Source organism: Periophthalmus magnuspinnatus, chromosome 19 (genome assembly GCF_009829125.3).
Source record: "Periophthalmus magnuspinnatus isolate fPerMag1 chromosome 19, fPerMag1.2.pri, whole genome shotgun sequence".
Classification (NCBI taxonomy): domain Eukaryota; kingdom Metazoa; phylum Chordata; class Actinopteri; order Gobiiformes; family Gobiidae; genus Periophthalmus; species Periophthalmus magnuspinnatus.
Window position 1 is genome coordinate 22,725,547 of NC_047144.1, and position 27,764 is coordinate 22,753,310.

A 27,764-nucleotide genomic window follows, 5' to 3' on the forward strand; every position below is an offset into this window, starting at 1 on the left:
TTTGCCTCTTTGACAAGGCGTCTTAAGAAAGTATGAAAACTATGCAGCCAAAGTGTGTGTGCACGAAGCTGCTAAAATCACAGGACTACACACACGATGTCTGTCTGTCCTCACCCCTCTACTCTCACCCATCTGCCCTCACCCATCTGCCCTCACCCTTTTTGGGATATTAAACTCATACATGCCACTGTAGCTATAATACTTTACCGATACCAATTTATTCAGTTAAACTTCTCTGAGGGTCTGTGAGCTTTTGTCCCACATCAGTGACACATATCTGCAAACTGTAAATCACTTTTCACTCAAGTTAAAGATTTAAGAAAATTTATTGACCAAGAATGAAATGTGCAAATGAGTCACAATAAATGAGCAGAACGACTCAGGATCCAAACAAACTGTCATGATCCGCACCGTCCGCTCCTAGTTTTCCTCCTGTCCTGCTCTTTCCCTCCCTCACCTGCCGGATCTGGGCTGGGCTACTGGCTCCTCCTGCGCGCACCTGCAGCCCATCAGTGCAATCACCACCACCTGCTGTGTATAAGAGGAGCCAGGACTAGACACTCGGGGCGTGATCGTCATCGTTCCTTCGTTCTGTCATTCCTGTCGTTGTCTGCGAGATCCTACGTGTGTCTTCGCGTCATGTCCTGTCTTGGTCTCCGGCTTGTTTCCCGTCACCTGCCCTGGCTCCCGCTTGCTGGATTACTCCTGCTCAGTCCTTCCTGTTCCCGCGCCTTGTCCTGTCATGCTCCGGCCCTGGATGTCTCCTGCTCGCTCTGGACTACGCCCGTCTGGCCTGCCTCCCGCTCCCTGTCCCCATTTGTGATTTATGAACTATTGACTATTTACTCTGCACTATTGTAAATAAAAACCATAAATCTGCCCCAAGTCTGCACTCTTTGGTCCGCTACACCCACCGTTACAACACAAACGAAGTTTAAATATACAGTGCATCAGTCGAACCATGAGCTGAGATCGTTTAATCAGCGCCTTTTGTGTCGTAGTCATGGCACGTTTATATTTGCTGCAGCTTCATTACACAGACAGATCCAAGGTCCAAAGGTTAAAGGTCATAGAAGGCCTTATGTGGCCCAAAAAGACTTTAGTTTATTGAACATTTCTACTTAAAGTTCTGGTGCCATGGCAAAAGTGAAGAGGTGCTTCTCACAGTTTCACAGGTCAATATTTAAATAATTATCCACACGTGAGTCTCACACTCATCAGTGACATTACACATGACATCACAAAGTCCATCTAGTCTGAAACGCCATTTCCTCTTTCCCTTTGATGAAGAAGAACGTCCCGATGGCAACGCCCCCCAGTGCCAGGACCAGCCCCAGAGCGCTGAACACGGTGGGGGCCACTGGGGGGTGCTCCTGCTCTACAGCTGAAACAGACAGGAGGATTATTATTAGAAAGAACTAAAATATATCATAATGTCACATCGTAAGTGTGTGTTTGTGTGTGTGTATTTTCCCCAGTCGTTGTCTAGAGCCTCTGAGCTCTGACCGTTTATACCAGAATGACAAAACATCATAAAGGAGTCACATGGTTTGTGTGACCAGCCAGACCATGACAATCATGGCTTCAGAATTAATATGTGGAATTAAAACAAGGTGTGGTACACTTCAAGGGACAGAGATCTGAAAGGACAACTGTGTGGTCTGAACACACATATTTGTTGTTCTGTGCTGCCTTGAGCCGGCTCCTCTATTCTTCCAAGAAGGTTGACAGGCAACTATGGATCTTGACGGAACCTTAGAAAGAAGGGAGACTCACCTGTGGACTGATTTACTGTGGTGTTATAGGTGAATGTTAGCTGGGGCAAGTAGCAGGACCAGTCCCTCTTCTTGGTGACTGGCAGGGTGCGGAGGAGATTATGCAAAGTGAGATTAAACCTTTCACTTTGTCCATTTCCCACAGGATGGTTGGGTGTAGTGTGTGTTTTCTGGACGTTGCACATTTGACAAAGTTGCTGGATTAAGGTGTTTCCTTCCTTGATTGGAGTGGATGAGAGCAGGCACGAGTCGGCACAGCTGGAGTGTGCTTCGAGATCACATCTGTCATTACCATTACATTCTCCATTCCATTCTGCGAATGCTTGAGAAGAGTAAAGTCGGAGAGTATATGGTTAGGACTGGAGGCCAATAAGTGTCCCATGTATGACCCAGCGGCGATTTGAGTCTCTTTGGCCACTTGACACCAGTCACACTCGTGGCACCATCGTTGAAGTTCAGGATACATCCTAGTCCAATAACATCATTGGTGGACCAATGTCCTCTCTATACCTTGATGTTCCTGATAGAGTTGATTTGACACCATTTATTTCAATGAGCTTGACAGGACCAGCTGAAGGGCCTCCTCTCACTTAAGCGTAATCCCCTGGTAGAGAACATTGTCCTTGCTCTGCTGCATCTGGATGACTGAGGGGATTATCTTCTGTAAACCACACATTTTTGTTCATTCAGGTAGTCTCTGAACTTTTCAGTCATCACCCATTTAAGAGTAAGAAACTCGAGTTCCATTGAACTGTAATAGTTCATATTTTGTTCAATAGGGCGAAGGCCTCGGCTTTCATAGGCCACAAGTCTAATTTATCCATCCTGTTCTTGTGAGAGGACCGTAAACAACCCACTGTAGGTGGCATCTATCTCAACAATGAATGGCAAAGAGAAGTTGGCATAAGCCAGGACAGGAGCTGCCGCCAACCTGCGTTTGAGTTCATTGAAACTTGTCACACTCCAGGCAGTGGGCAGTGGTACCTCTGAGGGCCTCCTCGTCTTAGTCCCAGTCAGTTCAGCCACGAGATGGTGCGGAGGTGGCCAGCTTGGCAAACCCTTCAATGAACCTGCTGGGAAACCCTAAGAAAGAGCGGAGCTCAGGAACGCTTTTAGGGTTAGGCCACTTTGACACCGCTTCAACTTTACAGGCACTGGTAGAGACCACCCTGGGAAATGACATTGCCCAGATAGCCCACCTCAGTCTGGAAGAATGAGCATTTTGTCCAGCTTGGCTTTGAGTCTCTCCTTCTGTAGGCGAGTGAGTACTGAGTCCAGCCAAGTGACAAGCTCCTCAATTGTGGATGAAAAGATCACAACATCGTCCAGATCTCCAGGAAATGAATGAAAGTCAATGGAATGTCACCAACAAGCATGGAAACCAACATGTGTGTGTAGTGAGAATGAGACTCTGTAAAAGCCAGAGCCGTCGTCTGGGTGCCCCTCACAGCGGGGTGTGCGTGTATGTGTATATGTGTGTGTGGGTGTGTGTGTATATGTGTGTGTATCTGTGTATGTGTGTATTTGTGAGTATGCGTGTGTGTGGTGAGACTCAAGGTAAAATCGAGCCATCCACTAGGTGCTCCTCACAGTACAGTGTGCATGTGTGTGTTTATATGTGTATGTGTGTTTATATGTGTATGTGTGTGTTTATATGTGTATGTGGGTTTGTGTGTGCATGTGTGCGCGTGCGTGCGCGTGAGTGGTCAAACTCACTGTAAAAGCGTGTCATCCTCTGGGGGCCCCTCACAGCGGGGTGCTCCACACTGCAGCTGTACACCTGCCCCTCCTCTGGCAGGAGCTGTATTCTGGAGAGCTGGTAGAAGGCTCCGTCCTCCTGGAGAAAGGCCTGGGACACCCAGAAGGAGCTCACGTTCCTCTGGTCCAAAGTCCAGAAGAACCGGATCGGGGCCGGGTAGAACCCAGAGGCCAGGCACAGCAGCATGTTCTGCTCCCCCACACGCACAGGGGTCCTGGGGTAGACCATGAGCAGAGAGGGAGGGTCTGGGGACAGGAGTCACTGTGAGGAGGTGTCTGACATAATCCTGATCATAGTTAGAGCCCGAGCACGAATGTGCAAAGAGGGTGAGTCAGCGACTCGTCCACTGAGCTCTGCTCATGCAAGAGCCCTATTGTGACAGTACAATTTTGAGGAAAATTTAAGATTAAAAATCATATAAGTCAATCTGTTTGTTGTGGACTTGTGAAATAATTTATAGAGGCTGTTCATAAAACACCCCATAGGTGAGTCATATATATCTATATATCTGTATATATATGCACCCTCACCTTTATTACTGCTTGCAGTTTTAATAATACTATTTTAATAATCATACAGATACTCTATAGTTACCCAGGGCAGTAATATAATATAATATAATAAATATAATATAATATAATATAATATAATATAATATAATATAATATAATATAATATAATATAATATAATATAATATAATATAATATAATATAATATAATATAATATAATATAATATAATATAATATAATTAATATAATATAATAATATAATCATAGTTAGTTACCCAGTCGTGCTGGCAGGTCCTTCATGCCCTTCTCCACCACCTTGAGGTTCCTCTTGCACAGTTCTCGTTCGTGGAGCGCAAACTCGTACTCTCCGATTATAGTCATATGTCTGATGAAGTCAGGCTGTGGTTCCACTCCTCTGTTGTTCTTAAAGTCTGCGTACCAGTACACCTCCTGGTCCAGTGTGTACATGTACTGAGCATCTTCATCTGAGTCTGTGTGAGAGCAGCCTCCTACACTCAGGTCTTGGTGGAAATCTGAGGAGAAACACACAGTTACCACAGTCAGATGCCCTCCCTGTGTGTCAAGTTCTGTTCTGGACAAAACTGGAAAAAAGATCAAAATCACCCTGCCTGAATGATTATGCTAAAAATCACTCTAGGACAGTTCACAGTTAATGTAGTTCAACAGACCAGCTCACAAACACAAACTGTAAACAAACAGGTGTGAGTCTCAGTGCACTCAGCTCCTCCCTTTAGACATATAACACAAAACGTCTTCACTCTACAACAGTTGACAAATTTTAATTGAATTTTGCTTCTCTTTTGTAGTGTTTGAAGTACTAATCTGTAGTATTTGTAGTAGTCCTCTGTAGTATTTGTAATATCTTTACTGTTACTGACCTTGGGCAGAGGCCGACAGCAGAGCACACAGCAGCAGCTCCAGCTTCATCTTCACTCTGACACAAACTCACATACACACAAGAACATACGCCAGAGAGCTCAGCCAATCAGAGCACACCACATCATCAGTCACCAGGCAGACATCAGGTAAAACACAGGAACATACACCTGAGATCTCAGCCAATCAGAGCACACCACATCATCAGTCACCAGGCAGACATCAGTTATTACAGGATTTACACACGTGCTGCCCTTATGTTCTTCATGAGCCCTTTGACACCACTCTTTTTGACCCCTGTAAAAATATAATACAATTTTCAAACTGTTTTTGCTTAAATTTGTCAAGTTACTTCAGTTCTGACAAAAATATATGTTTTTTTATTTTTTTTTATTTTAATAGTCATATCAAAAAGCAAAGTCACAGAGTTTGTGAAAATACTCCACAAAATGAACCATTTTCCAAATAAAACATTACTTTATTCTGAATTAGTTTAAATCTTTTATCGCAGTTTTGGACATCTTCAGTGTAGGGACTGGTCTCAAATCTGTAAAAGATCTCTAAAAGTTGAACAAAAACAAAAAACTGAGGCTTGCAAAAATAACACTTATGGCAATTATGAAAAGCCTTTATTATAATGGGCCCATATTACATCATTTCTTACTTTTATTCTCATCACGATTACACCGAGAGTTGTGTTCTTTTTCATTCACACATTTTTAACACAAATGCTGCATATTTAGACTGTGAAAAACTCTGTTCCACTTTGTGATGTCATCATGTGGTAATACAGGAAGTGCTCCGCTGTGTTTTTAAACTCCACACACCTTCACTAGAATCATTTGGATAATTTCAGACCTGGAATTGCCAATCTCTACTGAACTAAAGGTAAAAGGAGCTGTTACCTTGAGAACTACCACTTCATGACATCACAAGGTGGAACAGAGCATTTTGAGCTTTGGAGATGTTGACAGACTAATAATATAGGGTTACTCAAATATGTATGAATGAAACAAAGCACAGTACCGGATATATTTTAAGTGAGTTTTTGTGTAATAATATTTTTTTCTTGTGTTGATTGTCTCAGGGCAGATTTAAGCTTGTAGGTGAAGATCACATGTTCACAGTGGTCACCTGCTGCATGTCCCTTTGAAAAAGGCCTCTGCAAAGAAACCCATCGTTTTTCTATTCTTTTCAATGGGGCTTTCTGGAGGGGTGTTTCATTTAGGAGGGTCCTGGGGCATGTACTTAACTGGGATGGATGCAGGTGTGGGTAGGGCATAAATTTACCTAGTCCCAGTCTAGTCCTGTTTTAGTCCTGGTCCAATTCTGGTTTAATCCTGGTCTAGTCCTGGTTTAGTCCCAGTCTAGTCCTGGTCTAGTCCTGGTTTAGCTCTAGCTGACACTGTAAATTTATAAGTCAAACCTCTTTTATTACTTCCAGACTGTATATATCTGCATCTATAACACCACACACGTAGATATCTTCTACAGTGTCTGGTCTGACTGTAAACTTTTGTTTCTACACTGTATCTGACACTGTAAATATATCCATAAGTCATAAATATATCCATAAATCATAAATATATTCATACATCTTTTACTTCTGTATATTTGTGATTCTGTTTCTGTAAGTGCAGAGTCACATGTTCTTTATAAACCCCCTTGTGCGGGGCATGCCCCGTGCACGCGCGGTGCACACTCTGCGCGGGTGAGGCCCGCCCCGGACTCCAGCTCCCATGGTGCACCGCGCGGAGCCGGAAGTCCCCGCTCAGACTCTGATCCGAGTCCAGTCCAGGCTCTAGTCCGGACTCTGCAGACCCGGGGCCGTGCGGGGGCTCGTGCACGCTCCCGCTCCTCGTGCACGGACGCACGCGCACCGCGGTGCCTCGTTGACGCGCCTCGTTTCTGCAGAAGGCGCGTGCAAGATGCAGGGCGCGAGCGGCGGACGAGGCGGGCCCGCGCACCGAGCAGGTAGGACACGCGCACGCGTGCATGCTGTTGCACCCACGGCTGCACGCGCTGCCCCGTGCACGCGAGAAAGCGGGGTTCTAAGGCGCGCGAGCAGAGTTTAGGGGCACTTCCGGTTTGAGCAGTTCCTGGAAGCGCGTGAGTTTGCGCGTGAGTTTGCGCGTGTGTAACGGGCACGGGGTCACGTGCGCAGGAGAGGAGCCAATCAGGGACAGGTCCAGACCCGAGTCCAGACCCGAGTTAGACCAGGGTCAGGACCAGATTCAAGTCTGGACTCAGGTCAGAAAGACTCAGGAGGAGGTGCACCCTGCCACAGGAGGTGCACCCTGTCTGATCCATCTCCCCTCTCCCTCCTTTGTATATCTCTCTCTTTCTCTCTGTCTCCTTCTCTCTGTTTCTCAGAGTCAGGTTCCCTGAGCTCCAAAAATAGTTGCAGCTGCTCTGTCACAGTTTGAGGAGAGAGCATCAGGTGTAAACTCCTCAGTGTGTGTGTGAGGGAGGGCATCAGGGGTAAACTCCTCAGTGTGTGTGTGAGGGAGGGCATCAGGTGTAAACTCCTCAGTGTGAGGGAGGGCATCAGGGGTAAACTCCTCAGTGTGTGAAGGAGGGCATCAGGGGTAAATTCCTCAGTGTGTGTGAGGGAGGGAGGGCATCAGGTGTAAACTCCTCAACACATCTTCGCCACCTGCTTGTATCCATGGAAACGTTATTGCTTTGTCTGGAATTTTCCACAGTATGGCTTTAATATATGGCTTTACCTACACGACCAGTCACAAGTTTGGAAACACTTTTCATTTTTCTACTTTATTTTCATTATTGTTTCCAAAAAAGGAATGACATGTGGAATGTAGTAAACAAAAATAAACTCAAAGCTTGTTTTAGATTTTAGATTTTTTAAAACAGCCTTCACTTCACCCTTTACTTAAATCTTTTGCAGACATTTTTTACCATGTCATATTTTCTGTATTTGAAACGTAGAGCAAGAGTAAAAGGAAAAAAAAAAAAATATAAATAAATAAATGGCGTAGATCTGGCATGCATTCGTACTGTGAACAGGGCTCGCCTCTCCACAGATCTAACCTGTGAGAGTGGAGCCTCTGTGTGTGTGGGTGGGGTCAGAGGGGCACAGGGGGCGGAGTCAGTCACAGGTGTGTTTTGTTTCCAGGTAAAAAGAAGCTGAAGATCCACAAAGAAGTGTTTGAACAGAATCCTGCAGCTCCCAGGTCTATTTAATAATAATAATAATAATAATAATAATAATAATAATAATCTGTAGAAAACATGATTAAAGGGGGGTATTGTGCTGTAGTATTATAGATTTTTTGGAGCATTCTACCATATTATAACGTCTCCTCGTCAAAAACGCGCCTGAAGAGGTTTTAGACGTCATCCATGTTTGAGTAATTTAGTGATCTCTCCTTACAGTTTGTAGTACAATCTCGTACAAGGCTCCGCCCGCAAGTCTACGACACCCACGCTCCCGCACGACAATTCTCCATAAGTATACGAAAACGTGATACAAAACTACGCAACAACTTGACAAACTTGATTTTTTTTGTTGAGTTTTTGAGTGCGTTCTGTAGGGAGAACGACTTAGCCTCGAGAGCAAAGGGAGGGGGGGACTTAGAAAACATGTTAATATGTTTTTTTGGGTGAATATAGTATTTTCAAAACAATAAAAGGCAACATGGTGATCTAAATATGTCATGTGGTCGCGGTCATTACCCCACACAAGTAAAATACCCCCTTTTTAATAATAATAATAATAATTGTATTACCATCATCGCCCGGGTTACACTGCTGTTGTTATACTCTTTTTTTTATCTATGTAATGTTTTTATAGTATTAGTTTGTATTATTTCCGTATGATCTGAATGTCTGTGTCTGCAGCGCTCCCAGAGACCTGGACTCCAAAGCCTGTGTGACCGTCGGAGAAAAGGTGAAGCCCACAAAAAGTTTTAATTATTTCATTTTAAATATACGTTTCAAAGTTTTTTTAAGTTAAATAAATCGTTGCCTTCGTCCCAGAACTTTGAGGTGCAGGCGGACGACCTCGTGCAGCTGTCGGAGCTCGGCCGAGGAGCGTACGGAGTCGTGTACAAGATGAGACATGTGCCCAGTGACACCATCATGGCCGTCAAGGTGAGAGCTCTGTCTGCAGAGAGGATCTGTGTTTACACCAGTGTCAACATGAAAGAAAGAAGAGCAGAAGCCAGAGTGATGCCTCATGGGATCTGTATTTAAACCAGTGTCAACATAAGAGAGAGAACAGCTGAGAGAGCGAGGGCTTTGGATCTGTGTTTAAATCTGGAAAACTGTGGAGAACAGTGAGAGTGAGGGCTCTGTCTGCAGAAAGGATCTCTGAACTATAAAGAGACAAACCTTGTCCTAGTTCAGTCCTGGTTTAGACCTAGTTTAAACCTGGTTTAGTCCTAGTTTAGTCCTGGTTTCGTCCTGGTTTAGTCCTGTTTTAGTCCTGGTTTAGTTCTGGTTTAGTCTTGGTTTAGTCCTGGTTTCGTCCTGGTTGAGTCCTGGTTTAGTCCTGGTTTAGTCCTGTTTTAGTCCTGGTTTAGTTCTGGTTTAGTCCTGTTTTAGTCCTGGTTTCGTCCTGGTTTAGTCCTGGTTCAGTCCTGTTTTAGTCCTGTTTTAGTCCTGGTTTAGTCCTGGTTTAGTCCTGGTTTAGTCCTGATTTAGTCCTGTTTTAGTCCTGGTTTAGTCCTGTTTTAGTCCTGATTTAGTTCTGGTTCAGTCCTGTTTTAGTCCTGGTTTAGTCCTGGTTTAGTCCTGTTTTAGTCCTGGTTTAGTCCTGGTTTCGTCCTGGTTTCGTCCTGGTTTAGTCCTGGTTTAGTCCTGGGTAAGTCCTGGTTTAGTCCTGGTTTAGTGGTTTAGTCCTGGTTTAGTCCTGGTTTAGTCCTGGTTTAGTCCTGGTTTAGTCCTGTTTCTTGTCTTACAGTTGATCAGAGCCACAGTGAATTCTCAGGAGCAGAAGAGACTCCTCATGGACCTGGACATCAACATGAGGACTGTGGACTGTCCCTACACTGTGACCTTCTACGGAGCGCTCTTCAGAGAGGTATGTCCTACACCTACAGGGGGCGCTCCACAGAGAGGACACCCCCAGCTAGGTACTCCTCTTTAGGGGTATGCCGGGACAGTGTACCATAAACATCGACCAAACGGATGGCTGCACATACATATTTTTTCTCACTGTCTGACATGAAATCAGAATAAACTTATCCTGTTTTAGGTCAATTAGGATTAACAAAATTATTCTATTTGCTAAACGCCAGAATAATTTGTGAAGGATTTTTTAAATATACATTTTTATTACTTGCTAAGTCAGAAGTTTTTACATACAGTGATATTACTATGACTTTAAACTGTTTGGGAAAACCCAGAAGATGATGCCATATGTTTGGAAGCCTGTGGTTTATTGACAACATCTGAGTTAATTATAGACACACCTGTGGATGTATCTGAAGACACACCTGAAACACGCTGCTTCTTTGTGCAACATCATGGGAAAGTCAAAAGAAATCAGCCAAAATATCAGGAAGAGAATTGTGGACTTGAATGTGTGGAATTGTGGCCACGTTCATCTGCTCAAACAATTATGCACAAGTAGAAAGACCTAGAGATGAACGAGCTTTAGTCTGAAATGTGCAGATCAACCCAAGAAGAAAAGCAAAAGACCTTGTGAAGCTGCTGCTGAAGCTGAGAGCGGGTCATGGTCTGAAAGAACAATCTGCAAGAAGAAGACATTACTCCAAAAGAAACATAAAAATCCAGATTACAGTGTCGTGGAAATTATCCGTAATACCAAATCACACGAGAAGTTTCTGCTGGAGGTGAGCCCAGAGCAATGGGGTAAAGTCTGAGGTCCAAGCCCTTTCCGAAGTACAATTTACACCTTTACACGTTACATTAGCATTTGAGCACAGGTAAGAATGATCAAACAGTGGACATGTGAAATAAAACCGCAGACATGCAGATGGTTAAAAAAAAACACTACGTTTCCTACAGCCAAAGGTTTTGATGAAGACTAAGTGAGGCTTTTAACACTTCTTCTTCTGCAGTTTATCTTGGACAATGGAAAAAAACAACACACAATATGAAAATTTCTACCACAGCAAATGCACACAGGGACAAAGACCTTCATTTTTGCAGAACATTTGGAGGAAAAACGGGGGAAAAGCTTGAAACCCTGAGAGCACCATCCCACCCCTTAGCTCTTAGTTCTTGGTTCTCCTCTTAGTTCTTGGTTCTCCTCTTAGTTCTTGGTTCTCCTCTTAGTTCTCGGTTCTCCTCTTAGTTCTCGGTTCTCCTCTTAGTTCTTGGTTTTAGTTCTTGGTTCTCCTCTTAGTTCTTGGTTTTAGTTCTTGGTTCTCCTCTTAGTTCTCGGTTCTGCTCTTAGTTCTCGGTTCTCCTCTTAGTTCTCAGTTCTCCTCTTAGTTCTCGGTTCTCCTCTTAGTTCTTGGTTTTAGTTCTTGGTTCTCCTCTTAGTTCTTGCTTTTAGTTCTTGGTTCTCCTCTTAGTTCTTGGTTCTCCTCCTAGTTCTCGGTTCTCCTCTTAGTTCTTATTTCCAGGGCGTCTTGTGGAACATGTCATGGTCCCTCTGTCTCAGCTGTACTCCTTAGCTCTTAGTTCTCGGTTCTCCTCTTAGTTCTCCGTTCTCCTCTTAGTTCTTGGTTCTCCTCTTAGTTCTCCGTTTTCCTCTTAGTTCTTGGTTCTCCTCTTAGTTCTCCGTTCTCCTTTTAGTTCTTGGTTCTCCTCTCCTCCTTCTTCCCAGGGCGACTTGTGGATCTGCATGGAGCTGATGGACACGTCTCTGGATAAGTTCTACAAAGAGGTGAAGGCCAAAGAGCAGAGCATCCCCGAGGAGGTGCTGGGCAAGATGGCCGTCTCCGTGCGTCACTTTAAATACACTTTATTAAACCTTAAAGAACCTGTACCTGGTTTAAACCGACCCTGTAATTTTTGAATAAATTTAACTCAGGTACAGGTAATTCAGATGATTAAACTGTTGTAAATATAAACTTTTTGAATGTTTTTTTTCCAGATTGTGAAGGCTCTGGAGCACCTGCACAGCCATCTGCAGGTCATACACAGAGGTAACGTGCTTAAATATATATGTACTATTGTCTAAAACTCAACTCAGAAGATTGTTTCTCGTCTCTGATTGGTCTGACTGATATTTTAGTCTGTTTTAGATCAATAATGTGGTTTACAATGAAGAAACTGTTAAATAAACCTTTGCATATGTTGTTATTATTATGGAAATGATCACTAAATACAGCAAAAAGGGACATATGTGAACTGATATTTGGAAGCCGATATCCGATTCAACAATTTTTTAATGCCGTAATCTGATGCCAGTATCGGGTCCTGCATCCCTAGTCTAAGCCCGGTCTAATCCTGTAATGCACTGATAAACTGAGAGGGGCGAGGTCTAAACCTGGTCTAAATTTGGTCTAAACTTGGTCTAACCCTGGTCTAACCCTGGTCTAAACCTGGTCTAAATTTGGTCTAACCCTGGTCTAAACCTGGTCTAAACTTGGTCTAACCCTGGTCTAACCCTGGTCTAAACCTGGTCTAACCCTGGTCTAACCCTGGTCTAACCCTGCTCTAAACCTGGTCTCTGGTCTAACCCTGGTCTAACCCTGGTCTAAACCTGGTCTAAATTTGGCCTAACCCTGGTCTAAACCTGGTCTAACCCTGGTCTAAACCTGGTCTCTGGTCTAACCCTGGTCTAAACCTGGTCTCTGGTCTAACCCTGGTCTAACCCTGGTCTAAACCTGGTCTAAATTTGGCCTAACCCTGGTCTAAACCTGGTCTAACCCTGGTCTAAACCTGGTCTCTGGTCTAACCCTGGTCTAAACCTGGTCTCTGGTCTAAACCTGGTCTAACCCTAGTCTAAACCTGGTCTAAACTTGGTCTAACCCTGGTCTAACCCTGGTCTAAACCTGGTCTAAATTTGGCCTAACCCTGGTCTAAACCTGGTCTAACCCTGGTCTAAATCTGGTCTAACCCTGGTCTAACCCTGGTCTAAACCTGGTCTCTGGTCTAAATCTGGTCTAACCCTGGTCTAACCCTGGTCTAAACCTGGTCTCTGGTCTAACCCTGGTCTAAACCTGGTCTCTGGTCTAACCCTGGTCTAACCCTGGTCTAACCCTGGTCTAACCCTGTTCTAAACCTGGTCTAAACTTGGTCTAACCCTGGTCTAAACCTGGTCTAAATTTGGTCTAACCCTGGTCTAAACCTGGTCTCTGGTTTAACCCTGGTCTAAACCTGGTCTCTGGTCTAAATCTGGTCTAAACCTGGTCTAACCCTGGTCTAAACCTGGTCTAAACTTGGTCTAACCCTGGTCTAACCCTGGTCTAAACCTGGTCTAAATTTGGTCTAACCCTGGTCTAAACCTGGTCTAACCCTGGTCTAAACCTGGTCTAAACCTGGTCTCTGGTCTAACCCTGTTCTAAACCTGGTCTCTGGTCTAAATCTGGTCTAACCCTGGTCTAACCCTGGTCTAACCCTGGTCTAAACCTGGTCTCTGGTCTAAACCTGGTCTAAATTTGGTCTAACCCTGGTCTAAACCTGGTCTAAACCTAGTCTCTGGTCTAACCCTGGTCTAAACCTGGTCTCTGGTCTAAACCTGGTCTAACCCTAGTCTAAACCTGGTCTAAACTTGGTCTAACCCTGGTCTAACCCTGGTCTAAACCTGGTCTAAATTTGGTCTAACCCTGGTCTAAACGTGGTCTAACCCTGGTCTAACCCTGGTCTAAACCTGGTCTAAACCTGGTCTCTGGTCTAACCCTGGTCTAAACCTGGTCTCTGGTCTAAATCTGGTCTAACCCTGGTCTAACCCTGGTCTAAACCTGGTCTAAATTTGGTCTAACCCTGGTCTAAACCTGGTCTCTGGTTTAACCCTGGTCTAAACCTGGTCTCTGGTCTAAATCTGGTCTAAACCTGGTCTAACCCTGGTCTAAACCTGGTCTAAACTTGGTCTAACCCTGGTCTAACCCTGGTCTAAACCTGGTCTAAATTTGGTCTAACCCTGGTCTAAACCTGGTCTAACCCTGGTCTAAACCTGGTCTAAACCTGGTCTCTGGTCTAACCCTGGTCTAAACCTGGTCTCTGGTCTAAATCTGGTCTAACCCTGGTCTAACCCTGGTCTAACCCTGGTCTAAACCTGGTCTCTGGTCTAAACCTGGTCTAAATTTGGTCTAACCCTGGTCTAAACCTGGTCTAAACCTGGTCTCTGGTCTAACCCTGGTCTAAACCTGGTCTCTGGTCTAAACCTGGTCTAACCCTGGTCTAACCCTGGTCTAAATTTGGTCTAACCCTGGTCTAAACCTGGTCTAACCCTGGTCTAACCCTGGTCTAAACCTGGTCTAAACCTGGTCTCTGGTCTAACCCTGGTCTAAACCTGGTCTCTGGTCTAAATCTGGTCTAACCCTGGTCTAACCCTGGTCTAAATCTGGTCTAACCCTGGTCTAACCCTGGTCTAACCCTGGTCTAACCCTGGTCTAACCCTGGTCTAACCCTGGTCTAAACCTGGTCTAAACCTGGTCTCTGGTCTAACCCTGGTCTAACCCTGGTCTAACCCTGGTCTAACCCTGGTCTAACCCTGGTCTCTGGTCTAGCCCTGGTCTAAACTTGGTCTAACCCTGGTCTAAGCCTGGTCTAACCCTGGTCTAACCCTGGTCTAAACCTGGTCTAAACTTGGTCTAACCCTGGTCTAACCCTGGTCTAAACCTGGTCTAAATTTGGTCTAACCCTGATCTAAACCTGGTCTCTGGTCTAACCCTGGTCTACACCTGGTCTCTGGTCTAACCCTGGTCTAAACCTGGTCTCTGGTCTAACCCTGGTCTAAACCTGGTCTCTGGTCTAAATATTGTCTAACCCTGGTCTAACCCTGGTCTAACCCTGGTCTAACCCTGGTCTAACCCTGGTCTAAACCTGGTCTAAACCTGGTCTCTGGTCTAACCCTGGTCTAACCCTGGTCTAAACTTGGTCTAACCCTAGTCTAAACCTGGTCTAAATTTGGTCTAAACCTGGTCTAAACCTGGTCTCTGGTCTAACCCTGGTCTAAATCTGGTCCAACCCTGGTCTAACCCTGGTCTAACCCTGGTCTAAACCTGGTCTCTGGTCTAACCCTGGTCTAAACCTGGTCTAAACCTGGTCTCTGGTCTAACCCTGGTCTCTGGTCTAAACCTGGTCTAAACCTGGTCTAACCCTGGTCTAAACCTGGTCTAACCCTGGTCTAACCCTGGTCTAAACCTGGTCTCTGGTCTAACCCTGGTCTAACCCTGGTCTAAACTTGGTCTAACCCTAGTCTAAACCTGGTCTAAATTTGGTCTAAACCTGGTCTAAACCTGGTCTAACCCTGGTCTAAACCTGGTCTAAACCTGGTCTCTGGTCTAACCCTGGTCTAAATCTGGTCTAACCCTGGTCTAACCCTGGTCTAACCCTGGTCTAAACCTGGTCTCTGGTCTAACCCTGGTCTAACCCTGGTCTAAACCTGGTCTCTGGTCTAACCCTGGTCTAACCCTGGTCTAACCCTGGTCTAACCCTGGTCTAAACCTGGTCTCTGGTCTAACCCTGGTCTAAACCTGGTCTCTGGTCTAACCCTGGTCTAACCCTGTTCTAAACCTGGTCTCTGGTCTAACCCTGGTCTAACCCTGGTCTAACCCTGGTCTAAACCTGGTCTCTGGTCTAACCCTGGTCTAACCCTGGTCTAAACCTGGTCTCTGGTCTAACCCTGGTCTAACCCTGGTCTCACCCTGGTCTCTTGCTCTGCTCCTCAGATGTGAAACCCTCTAACGTGCTGATAAACTGTGAGGGGCAGGTGAAGATGTGTGACTTTGGGATCAGTGGATATTTGGTGGATTCTGTGGCCAAGACGCTGGACGCCGGCTGCAAACCGTATATGGCTGTGAGTTTATGTGAATCTATATCTACAGGAGTGTTGTCACGATACTGAGGAACAAACTCGATACTCCATACTGATTCTGATACCACGATGATAATAAAAAAACATTCTTTCTTTAGACAATAGAATGTGACTTTCCACATTAAATGGCAGTCCTTTCTTTTCTATTCCTATGTGGCTTATATCTGTGTAATCCAGTAGGTTCATAATGGTCCATGGGTGTGAATCTGACTTTTTTAGTATCGATACCTGCTCAAATGAGAGTCTAGTTCTGTTTTTGGTTTTAGTATTGATTAGTATCTGATTTTTGATGATTTTGAAAACCCTAGCCCATAATAACACTGACACACATGTTCTTTTTTTTGTTTTTTTTCACAGCCCGAGCGGATCAACCCTGAGACAAACCAGAAGGGCTACAACGTCAAATCTGACATCTGGAGTCTGGGCATCACTCTGGTAATAAGACCTGGTTTAGACCTGGTTTAGACCTAGATTAGACCTGGTTTAGACGTGGTTTAGACCTAGTTCAGTCCTGGTTTACTCCTGGTTTCTTCTGTTATAGGTTGAGCTCATGATCTTAGATGGGAAGCCATGTGGTTCTTGGGGGTTAGTCCTGGTTTAGTCCTGGTTTAGCCCTGGTTTAGTCCTGGTTTAGTCCTGGTTTAGTCCTGGTTTAGTCCTGGTTTAGTCCTGGTTTAGTCCTGGTTCAGTCCTGGTTCAGACCTGGTTTAGTTCTGGTTTAGTCCTGCTTTAGTCCTGGTTTAGTCCTGTTTCAGACCTGGTTTAGTCCTGGTTTAGTCCTGGTTTAGTCCTGTTTCAGACCTGGTTTAGGCCTGGTTTAGTCCTGGTTCAGTCCTGCTTTAGTCCTGGTTTAGTCCTGCTTTATTCCTGGTTTAGTCCTGGTTCAGTCCTGTTTCAGACCTGGTTCAGTCCTGCTTTAGTCCTGCTTTAGTCCTGCTTTAGTCCTGCTTTAGTCCTGGTTTAGTTCTGGTTCAGTTCTGCTTTAGTCCTGCTTTAGTCCTGCTTTAGTCCTGCTTTAGTCCTGCTTTAGTCCTGGTTTAGTCCTGTTTCAGACCTGGTTTAGTCCTGCTTTAGTCCTGCTTTAGTCCTGCTCTAGTCCTGGTTTAGTCCTCTTTCAGACCTGGTTTAGTCCTGGTTTAGTCCTGCTTTAGTCCTGGTTTAGTCCTGTTTCAGACCTGGTTTAGTCCTGGTTTAGTCCTGCTTTAGTCCTGGTTTAGTCCTGAGAGGAAAGCTGGAGGTGATTGGAGTGGATCCCATGTTAATCACTTGGATTCACAACTACCTCACAGAACGTCCACAGTACGTCAGGGTGGGTGGCAATATCTCTGAGACAGTGGTGACAAACATTGGGGTCCCGCAGGGGACAGTACTGTCGCCGTTTCTCTTTACTCTATACACTGCTGACTTCACATATAAGTCTGAATCCTGTCACATCCAGAAATATTCAGATGATACAGCAGTGGTGGCATGTGTAAAAGGAGAGAACGAAATGGAGTATAGAGACCTTATTGCTGCCTTCACAGTCTGGAGTGAGAGAAGTGAGAGAAACGGTCTTGTTCTAAATACATCTAAGACAAAGGAGATGATTGTAGACTTCCGTAGACCGAAACTCCCTCCCCATCATCTAGTTGTAATTGCTGGTGAGAGCATTGAGGTTGTCCAGTCTTATAAATATCTCGGAGTTCATCTTGACAACAAACTGAACTGGTCAGCGCGCACAACTGCAGCTTACACAACAGGACAAAGCAGACTCTTCTTTCTTAGGAAGCTTAAATCCTTTGATGTATGTAATGAGTCTCTGCATACTTTTTATCATTCTGTTGTAGCCAGTGCTGTGTTTTTTGGAGTGGTGTGCTGGGGAAACAGCATTACTGTGCGGGACCGTAACAGGCTTGATAAGCTAATCAGAAAGTGTGTGTCAGTGATGGGTGGGAGGGTGGACTCTGTAGGGGAGCTGGTGGAGAAGAGGATGAGGAGTCTGATGCAGACCATCCTCAACAACAGCAGACACCTGCTGTCAGCTCAGAGAAGCAGCCACAGTACCAGGCTTCTCTCGCTGCAATGTAGAACTGAGAGGTTCAGTAGATCAGCCATTCCTGCTGCTATAAGACTGTATAACAGCTCTTGTTGATCGGGTGCACTTTATTATCTTTGTAATCTTTGTGATTTTATACCTGTGTGCAATTTGTGTTGTGTCTCTGTTTTGCTGCTGGACAGGTGAATTTCCCTGGCTGGGGATTAATAAAGTATCTATCTATCTATCTATCTATCTATCTATCTATCTATCTATCTATCTATCTATCTATCTATCTATCTATCTATCTATCTATCTATCTATCTATCTATCTATCTATCTATCTATCTATCTATCTATCTATCTATCTATCTATCTATCTATCTATCTATCTATCTATCTATCTATCTATCTATCTATCTATCTATCTATCTATCTATCTATCTATCTATCTATCTATCTATCTATCTATCTATCTATCTATCTATCTATCTATCTATCTATCTATCTATCTATCTATCTATCTATCTATCTATCTATCTATCTATCTATCTATCTATCTATCTATCTATCTATCTATCTATCTATCTATCTATCTATCTATCTATCTATCTATCTATCTATCTATCTATCTATCTATCTATCTATCTATCTATCTATCTATCTATCTATCTATCTATCTATCTATCTATCTATCTATCTATCTATCTATCTATCTATCTATCTATCTATCTATCTATCTATCTATCTATCTATCTATCTATCTATCTATCTATCTATCTATCTATCTATCTATCTATCTATCTATCTATCTATCTATCTATCTATCTATCTATCTATCTATCTATCTATCTATCTATCTATCTATCTATCTATCTATCTATCTATCTATCTATCTATCTATCTATCTATCTATCTATCTATCTATCTATCTATCTATCTATCTATCTATCTATCTATCTATCTATCTATCTATCTATCTATCTATCTATCTATCTATCTATCTATCTATCTATCTATCTATCTATCTATCTATCTATCTATCTATCTATCTATCTATCTATCTATCTATCTATCTATCTATCTATCTATCTATCTATCTATCTATCTATCTATCTATCTATCTAGGTTTAGTCCTGTTTCAGACCTGGTTTAGTCCTGGTTTAGTCCTGGTTTAGTCCTGGTTTAGTCCTGGTTCAGACCTTGTTTCTCCTGTTGTAGGTGGAGCTCTCCATCTTAGATTTCCCATACGGTTCTTGGGGGACTCCGTTTCAGCAGCTGAAACAGGTGGTGGAGGATCCTTCTCCTCAGCTGCCCGAGAGCTTCAGCGCCCCCTACAGGGACTTCACAGCGCAATGGTAAAACATCAGCACCTCAGCCACACGTCAGCCACTTTATTTAAAGAACTGATTTAGTCTTTAAATGTTTTTCAGTTTAAAGAAAGTGTCGTCAGAGCGGCCGACCTACGCAGAGCTCATGGTGAGTCACATTAATCCTGCATTATTAAATCTACATGGTTCAGATGGGTTTGGTTAGGGTTTGGTTGGGGTTTAGGTTTAGGTTAGAGTTTAGGTTAAAGTTAGGATCAGTCTTCAGAAAATGAATGAAAGTCAAAGCAACTTGTGAAGGAAAAAGTACTGTAACTTTGTACTGAAGTAAAAGTACAGTTACACAGCTAAAATTTACACAGATACAAGTGTAATTACTACTTTCAAAATCTGGTTAAGTCCTAGTTTAGACCTGGTTTAGAGCTAGTTAAGTCCAGGTTTAGGCCTACCTTTGATCCAGGTTTAGGCCTACCTTTGATCCTGATTTAGACCTAGTTAAGTCCAGGTTTAGGCCTACCTTTGATCCTGGTTTAGACCTAGTTAAGTCCAGGTTTAGACCTACCTTTGATCCTGGTTTAGTTGTGGTTTAGACCTACCTTTGGTCCTGGTTTAGTCCTACCCTTGGTCCTGGTTTAGACCTGGTTTAGACCTGGTTTAGACCCGGTTTGGTCTCTGTCAAGACTCTGCAGACCCTCTAGGACCCAGACGAGGAGAGAATTAGTTTTTTTTTTTTTTCAGCTGTGTCACATTTCTCTGTGTCCTAAACTCACCTCCTACCTCCTAGTTCCTTTCTTACATCCTTGCGTCCTTCTCATGGGCCTGTTACAGTTACATGGTTAAAAATTTAAAGATACAAGTACAAGTACAATTACTACTTTCAAAATACTTAGGTAAAAATAAAAAATACAAATGAAAATTTGTACTACTACTAACCTGGTAGTTTGTTTTTTAACTGATTTATCAGAGCATTTTACATCAGTGTTTTACATAAATTAAACCGTTTGAAGCTGTAGTCATTTTAAAACGTAATCTGCATATTCATTTGAGTTTGGACCAATCAGAGCAGGACATGTAGAGCTGTTATGTTTGTGGAGTAGGAAAATTGGGACTCGTGCTTTACTTATGTGATTTTTAAAGTGCAAATGAGTTTTCTTTAGTTTTTTCTCTCATTTTGACTTAATCTGGTGGGATAAAACCAACTGTCATGCATATAAATAATAGTTTTACACCAATCGAGAAGCAAATCGTGAAGAAAAATTGAAAAAAAATGTTGAAAATTACAGGAAGTAGAGCGTTGTATTTTAGAGAATTGATACTGATGACATCGCACTGTTTAGTTTATACATTTATTTTAACCCGGATCCTTTACGCCAGATTTAGCTAAAGCTCGTTTCCATGTGTAGTCGCTGGGCAGGTTAACAAACAATTAAAATACATCCAAATATACGCTCAAATATTCACCCGTTTAGGATCAAAATGGTCCCAGTCTTTCAGTGTACAGCACGGTTGCTAGGTAACAGTGGGATTCCCTTGCATGATGTCATAATTTCCAACCAGGAAGTAAAATTATTATTATTTTTAAACTTTTAAACATAATTATCTATTGTGTTTCAGTAAAATGAGTCGTCCAACCTGTCATAAATACTTTAAATGGAACTAAATATGATTGCATGGTTTTATTATACTTAATTAAAAGTACAGTTACCCTAAACTGTGCTCAATTGCAGTAACATAAGTATTTGTATTTGTACTTTCACCCCTGGAAACCCAACATGTGCGTGTGCTGTGCCTCTGCGTGTCCACCACCAGAGGGCGTCGTCTCTCTGTGGATTATTACTGTGTTTCATAAAAAATGTTCCTCAAAATATGAAAAACTATTGTAATATTAAAGCGCTTATGTCAGGTTGGACTGCTCATTTTAATTAAACGCACTTAAGATCATTTTATTTAAGCTGAAGGTTTCAAATTTTACTTCCTGGTTGGAAATTGTGACATCAGTCAACATAATTTCATGATTTGATAAATAAAAATATAAGAAAACACCTTTATTTAGCTGAAATCATGTTTCAAGTTGTAAAACTGCTGTAAAAAAGTGAAAAAAATATAAGAATATATATGTTTTTTCTGTGAAGCATTCCAGGCAAAGCATTAATATCTCCATGGAAACGAGGAGGTGGCAAACACCATCAGAAAAGTGACACAGTGCAGCTTTAATTGTAACTAAACTAAGTGCGTATGTGTTTATCCACAGTCACTACAGCCCATAATAAAGTCTGTGTATAAAAATGTCTTTGTGCAGCATTGTGTTTGTGAGCGGAAGGGCATCTGGTGTAAAAACAGAGTGATTACAGCCCAGTGTAAGAATAACATGTCTGTATAAAAGTGTTTGATTGAATATTAAACTGTGTAAACGTGTTGTGTTCAGCTGCACCCGTTTTTCACCGAGCACGAGGCCAGAGACACCGACGTCGCCGCCTTCGTCAGAGGAATCCTGGGAAACGCAGTCCAGCCCCAGTCCAAGCCTCGTCCTGCACCTGGTCCTGAACCTGGTCCAGGCCAAGGCCAGGCCTAGTCCTGCCTTTGTTCCTGATTTAGTCCTATTTTGGTCCTGCCTTTGGTACTGGCTTAGTCTCGGTTTAGTCCTGATTTAGGCCTGGTTTACTTCTGGTTTCGTCCTGGTTTAGACGTGCCTTTGGTCCTGGTTTAGTCCTGGTTTAGATCTGCCTTTGGTCCTGGTTTAGTCCTGGTTTAGACGTGCCTTTGGTCCTGGTTTAGTCCTGGTTTAGATCTGCCTTTGGTCCTGGTTTAGTCCTGGTTTAGACCTGCCTTTGGTCCTGGTTTAGTCCTGGTTTAGATCTGCCTTTGGTCCTGGTTTAGTCCTGGTTTAGACCTGCCTTTGGTCCTGGTTTAGTCCTGGTTTAGTCCTGGTTTAGACCTGCCTTTGGTCCTGGTTTAGTCCTGGTTTAGACCTGCCTTTGGTCCTGGTTTAGTCCTGGTTTAGATCTGCCTTTGGTCCTGGTTTAGTCCTGGTTTAGACCTGCCTTTGGTCCTGGTTTAGTCCTGGTTTAGTCCTGGTTTAGACCTGCCTTTGGTCCTGGTTTAGTCCTGGTTTAGTCCTGGTTTAGACCTGCCTTTGGTCCTGGTTTAGTCCTGTTTTGATCCTGCCTTAGGTACTGGTTAAGTCTTGGTTTAGTCCTGGTTTAGACCTGGTTTAGACCTGCCTTTTGTCCAGGTTTAGTCCTGGTTTAGACCTAATTTAGACCTAGCTTTGTTTGTGGTTTAGACCTTGTTCAGACCTGGTTTAGACCTGGTTTAGATTTGGTTTAGATCTGGTTTAGACCTGATTTAGACCTGGTTTAGATTTGGTTTAGATCTGGTTTAGACCTTATTTAGACCTGGTTTAGACCTGGTTTAGACCTGGTTTAGACCTTGGTCCAGACTTAGACCTGGTTTAGACCTTGGTCCAGACTTAGACCTGGTTTAGACCTGGTTTAGACCTTGGTCCAGACTTAGACCTGGTTTAGACCCTGGTCCAGACTTAGTTCTGGTTTGGACCTGGTTTAGACCCTGGTCCAGACTTAGACCTGGTTTAGACCTGGTTTAGATTTGGTTTAGATCTGGTTTAGACCTGATTTAGACCTTGGTCCAGACTTAGACCTGGTTTGGACCTCGTTTAGACCCTGGTCCAGACTTAGACCTGGTTTAGACCTGGTTTAGACCCTGGTCCAGACTTAGACCTGGTTTAGACCTGGTTTAAACCCTGGTCCGGACTTAGACCTGACCCAGGACTCTGCAGACCCTCCAGGACCCGGAGGAGGAGAAGATCTGTTTTTTCGGCCGTGTCACATTTCTCTGTCCTAAACTCGCCTCCTACCTCCTACCTCCTAGTTCCTTTCTCACATCCTTGCGTCCTTCTCTCTGTTACGTAGTTTCATTGTTTTCTTCAGTTAAACTACAACAAACCTGCTATTTCTGACTTATTACACATTTTAGATTCAAACTTATTAAATCTCTGAATTTTAAAAGTCTAAATGATAAATTATTCAAACGTGTCTTAATATTTGACTCTGTTTTCTCTAAAAGTGCAGCCGTGTTAAATGTGTGTTTAAAAAATTATGATTTGCCTCAAATTTAAAATAAATGATCCCTTTATTGTGTCTCTGCTGCTTTGACTCCGTGCCTCTGTTTTCACTTTTTGTTTTCACTCTGCCTCTGTTCAAACCAATGAACTATTTTTGTGTGAAATTTGAAGAAATGTTTAAATTTATCAGCTTTGTTTTGTTGCTTTTTTTGTTTCTCAAATGAAATGAAATATTCTTGTGATATTTTTGGAGTAAATGTTTATTTTGAGTGATTTTGTTTGTCACTGGAAAATTTCTATTTAATAAAAAATCTCTGGAAAAAGTATCTTTGAATAATGTGTGGTTTTATTTTTCTGAGGTCAGGACGAGCTAAAGGAGCCCTCCTCCAGATCTGTTCCTGGTCTGTGGTCCTGGTCTTTGGTCCTGGTCTCTGGTCCAGTTCAGGAGTACCTCTCTGGTCCTGGTCTCTGCTCTCGGGTCTTTATCCTGGTCCTGGTCTGGTGTTGGTCCTGTTCAGGAGTACCTCTCTGGTCTTGGTCCTGGTCCTGGTCCTGGTCTCTGCCCTCTGGTCCGGGTCCTGGTCTCTGGTCCTGTTCAGGAGTACCTCTCTGGTGTCTGCTCTCTGGTCTTGGTCCTGGTCTGGCTCTGGTCCTGTTCAGGAGTACCTCTCTGGTGTCTGCTCTCTAGTCCTGGTCCTGTTCAGGAGTACCTCTCTAGTCTCTGCTGCCTGCTGTCTGGTCTTGGTCTGCGTCTTGATCCTGGTCTGGCTCTGGTCCTGTTCAGGAGTACCTCTCTGGAGTAGTGTTGTTGCCGGGGCGACAGAGGCAGGAGCCAAACACACACACTCTGGTCAGACTCAGAGGCTGCGTCGGTCCAGTCCATAAATCTCTCTTCAGACTCGTCTCTTTAGAGTCTGAGTCTGTGACTGTGACTCTCACCAGAGCGTTTCCACGGCAACGCAAAACGCAACAGGAACAATCCTCCAGCGAGGTACTCCTGAACACACCAGGGGCAATGAACATGTATGACAACTGTAAAAGCACACACACCCACACACTAAACACACACACTAAACACACACACAGACACCCACACACACTAAACACACACACTAAACACACACACAGACACCCACACACACTAAACACACACACTAAACATACACACACACTAAACATACACACTAAACACACACACACTAAACACACACACACACACACTAAACATACACACAAAACACACACACCCACACACTAAACACACACTACACACACACACTAAACACACGCACACACTAAACACACACACAGACACACACAGACACACTAAACACAGACACACACACACCCACTAAACACACAGACACACTAAACACACACACTAAACACACACACACACGCACACTAAACATACACACACTAAACACACACACTAAACACACACACCCCAAACATACACACTAAACACACACACACACACACACTGCAAAGTTTGAAAAGTTTGAAACACACACACCTGCTCTCACACATCACACTACTATACACAGTATTTATCACATTACGCAGTATACGCAGTACTGCAGTGCTTAGGTACTGTAGTATCTGTAGTATCTGCAGTAGTGATGTAGTACTCTGCAGTAGTGATGCAGTACTCTGCAGTGTGGAGTTCATTTCACGGCTCATGGACCATCGACACTTTGAGTTACTGCTGCCCTCCTCCTCCTCCCCTCTCCTTCATCCCTCCTTTCTCTCACTCATCTCTCATTTTTTTCTATATTTTTTTTTTAAACAAAAATCAATACTAAACTTTTCACTTCGGGCCTTTGTTCCTGACGTTCACTCTCTGTTCTGTTTAGGGTAAAGTGTTTTGCTCGTGGACACAACAGAAGCGTCAGGATTGAACCTTCAGCCTCTCGGTGAAACACACAGATCTGTTCATTCTTTCAGTTTGATAAAACCCCAAATAAAGTCACACAAATGTTTATTTACACAGATTTGTCACGTAATTTTGTGTTTTAAATAAAGAGAAATGGAGCGGGTCACGACTCCCACGATGCACTGCTCCAGAACAAACACCAGAGATATTTATGAACTGCTGACCGCCTCGTTTAAGGGCAGGACTGACCGCGTGAGACACACTGTCCACCAAAACAGCTCCATAAAAGTGACCACACATCTAACCCTGTGCTCATGTGAAGAAATGTCCCGCCGTGGAGCTTTAACTCTGTTCTAAAGTGATGAAATGTCCCGCAGTGGAGCTTTAACCCTGTGCTAATGTGAGCAAATGTCCCGCAGTGGAGCTTTAACTCTGTTCTAATGTGATGAAATGTCCCGCAGTGGAGCTTTAACCCTGTGCTAATGTGAGCAAATGTCCCGCAGTGGAGCTTTAACCCTGTGCTAATGTGAGCAAATGTCCCACAGTGGAGCTTTAACCCTGTGCTAATGTGAGGAAATGTCCCGCAGTGGAGCTTTAATGTGATGAAACGTCCCGCAGTGGAGCTTTAATGTGATGAAATGTCCCGCAGTGGAGCTTTAACTCTGTTCTAATGTGATGAAATGTCCCGCAGTGGAGCTTTAACCCTGTTCTAATGCAGTGTCCTCCTTGGAAACATCCCTGGAGTTGTGTTTTGTTTCAGTCGTCCTGCACATTTGGTCTGTTACACCTGGTGATGTCATCAGGTGGTCGCTCTCATTTTCGCTCAAACTAGATTCATTTGCATCTTTATGATCTAAACCATTTATGCAACGTTTGGACTGTGGTTACGGGCAGATTTTATGTCACTTTTGTTTTTGATGCTCTGCATCTCTCCTCTCTTTGCTCTTGGTGCTAAGTCACTCCCCCTTCAGAGTGACATCATAACAGTCAGTCTGGTTTAGTCCTGGTTTAGTCCTGGTTTAGTCCTGGTTTAGTCCGGGTTTAGCCCTGGTTTAGTCCTGGTTTAGTCCTGGTTTAGCCCTGGTTTAGCCCTGGTTTAGTCCTGTTTTAGTCCTGGTTTAGTCCTGGTTTAGTCCTGTTTTAGTCCAGGTTTAGTCCTGGTTTAGTCCTGGTTTAGTCCTGTTTTAGTCCGGGTTTAGTTCTGGTTTAGTCCTGGTTTAGCCCTGATTTAGCCCTGATTTAACTCATTCACTAAACCCAAACTAATACTTTTCTTTCACGTCTGAGTTTTTCCTGTTAAATTTTTGGTGAATCTTAGTCTTATTTTTGTATTTGTGAGTTTAAAGTTTGATTTGAAGAGTTTGGTTTGACTCACGGTGAGTTTGAGTTTTCACATTTGTCACTTTTATCAGAGGAGAATCTTAAAATGTCAGAATCTGTTCCTTCCTGTATTTTTGCACTTTTCTTCTCAACGTTTTTCCACCAACTGCCACTAAACTGATGTAAAACTATGATAAATATTTATCCCAAACCAACGATTCATTAGAAACACATTAAAAACTGTCAGACACAGTTTGAGGATTATTATCAGGCTTTTTCCATCAGCCCCTGTCCTCACACACTCCTCTTTCTATTCTGTCGCTCATCTCTTTTTCCCTCTCCTCTCTCCCTCCCTCTCCCTCTCTTCGCTCTTTCCATCTCTCTCTTCTCTCTCTGTCCTCTCCCCTTCCCTCCTCTTTCCTCTCTCTGTCTCTTCAACTCTCTTCCTTGTCTCTCTTCTCCTCTCCTTTCTCTTTCTCTCGTTTCTCTCCTCCCTTCTCTCTCTACCCTCTTTCCCTCCCTCTCCCCTCTCTCTCTTTCCCTCTTCTCTTTCTCTCTTCTCCCCCCTTTCCTCCTCGCTCCCCCTTCTCTCTTGTCATCCTCTTCCCTCTCTCTTCCCTCTCTCTCCTCTCTCTTTCCCTCTTCTCCTTTTCCCTCTCTCTCCCTTCCCTCCTCTCTCCTCCCTCTCTTTCTTTCTCTTCCATTCTCTTCCCTGTCTCATTTTCTCTTTCCCTCTCTCTTCCCCTCTTCTCTCTCTGTCCCCTTCTCTCTCCTCCCTGTCTTTTTCTTCCACTATCTCTTCCCACTCCCTTTCTCCCTCTCCCTTCCTCCCTTCACTCTCTTCATCCTCTTCCCTCTCTCTCTTTCTCTCTCTTCCTCTACCTTCCCTTCTCTCTCCTCCCTCTCTCTCTTGCTATTCCACTCTCTTCCCTCTCTCTCTTTCTCTCTCCTTCTCTCTTTCCCTCATCTCCCTCCCTCTCTTTTCCCCCTTCTTTCTCTTCATCCTCTCCCTTTCTCTCCTCTCCCTCTCTCGCTTTTCCCCCTCCCATTGTTATCTCCTCTCTCGCTCTTTTGTTTTGAGTATCATATCTCTCCATCCCCACATTGACTCCTCTTCCTCCCCTCTCTCTCTCTCTCTCCTCTCATACTTATTTCCTCTGTCTCTCTTTACCTCTCCTCCCTCCTCTGTTTGTCACACTTTGCGTTCTCTCCTCCCTCTATCTCTGTCGTTCTCTCTTTCCCTGTCCTCCCTCTCTCGCTGTCCCCCCTCCCATTGTTACCT

At 43.7% G+C, this 27,764-nt stretch overlaps 3 protein-coding genes across 3 annotated transcripts in view; 2 read left to right on the plus strand and 1 right to left on the minus strand.

Moving 5' to 3' along the window:
- The window catches only part of ptenb (phosphatase and tensin homolog B), a 128,653-nt gene that overhangs the window by 15,737 nt on the left and 85,152 nt on the right, over window positions 1-27,764 (plus strand). The window lies entirely within an intron of this gene.
- LOC117386918 (mamu class II histocompatibility antigen, DR alpha chain-like) lies at window positions 313-5,001 on the minus strand. The gene is made up of 4 exons (XM_033984293.2): window positions 4,945-5,001; window positions 4,321-4,578; window positions 3,492-3,779; window positions 313-1,384 (listed from the first exon to the last, which is right to left on the minus strand). Exons 1-4 carry the CDS (start codon window positions 4,991-4,993, stop codon window positions 1,239-1,241), a joined length of 741 nt encoding a protein of 246 aa, XP_033840184.1. The 5' UTR covers window positions 4,994-5,001; the 3' UTR covers window positions 313-1,238.
- Window positions 6,689-23,604, plus strand: LOC117387096 (dual specificity mitogen-activated protein kinase kinase 6-like). The gene is made up of 12 exons (XM_033984499.2): window positions 6,689-6,916; window positions 8,079-8,136; window positions 8,804-8,852; window positions 8,942-9,055; window positions 9,867-9,986; window positions 11,703-11,819; window positions 11,973-12,024; window positions 15,718-15,845; window positions 16,221-16,298; window positions 19,099-19,235; window positions 19,311-19,356; window positions 21,631-23,604. The coding sequence occupies exons 1-12, from the start codon at window positions 6,871-6,873 to the stop codon at window positions 21,775-21,777; spliced, it is 1,092 nt and encodes a 363-aa protein (XP_033840390.1). The 5' UTR covers window positions 6,689-6,870; the 3' UTR covers window positions 21,778-23,604.

Excerpts from the sequence above, each read along its gene's own strand:
- LOC117386918 (XM_033984293.2), bottom strand. The coding sequence starts at position 4,993 with ATGAAGCTGGAGCTGCTGCTGTGTGCTCTGCTGTCGGCCTCTGCCCAA. Across the intron at positions 4,579-4,944 it reads GCTGTCGGCCTCTGCCCAAG|ATTTCCACCAAGACCTGAGT; the intron begins GTCAGTAACAGT and ends GTTTCTCCTCAG. Across the intron at positions 3,780-4,320 it reads GGACCTGCCAGCACGACTGG|ACCCTCCCTCTCTGCTCATG; the intron begins GTAACTAACTAT and ends TCCTGTCCCCAG.
- LOC117387096 (XM_033984499.2), top strand. The coding sequence starts at position 6,871 with ATGCAGGGCGCGAGCGGCGGACGAGGCGGGCCCGCGCACCGAGCAG. Across the intron at positions 6,917-8,078 it reads CGGGCCCGCGCACCGAGCAG|GTAAAAAGAAGCTGAAGATC; the intron begins GTAGGACACGCG and ends TTTTGTTTCCAG. Across the intron at positions 8,137-8,803 it reads CAGAATCCTGCAGCTCCCAG|CGCTCCCAGAGACCTGGACT; the intron begins GTCTATTTAATA and ends CTGTGTCTGCAG.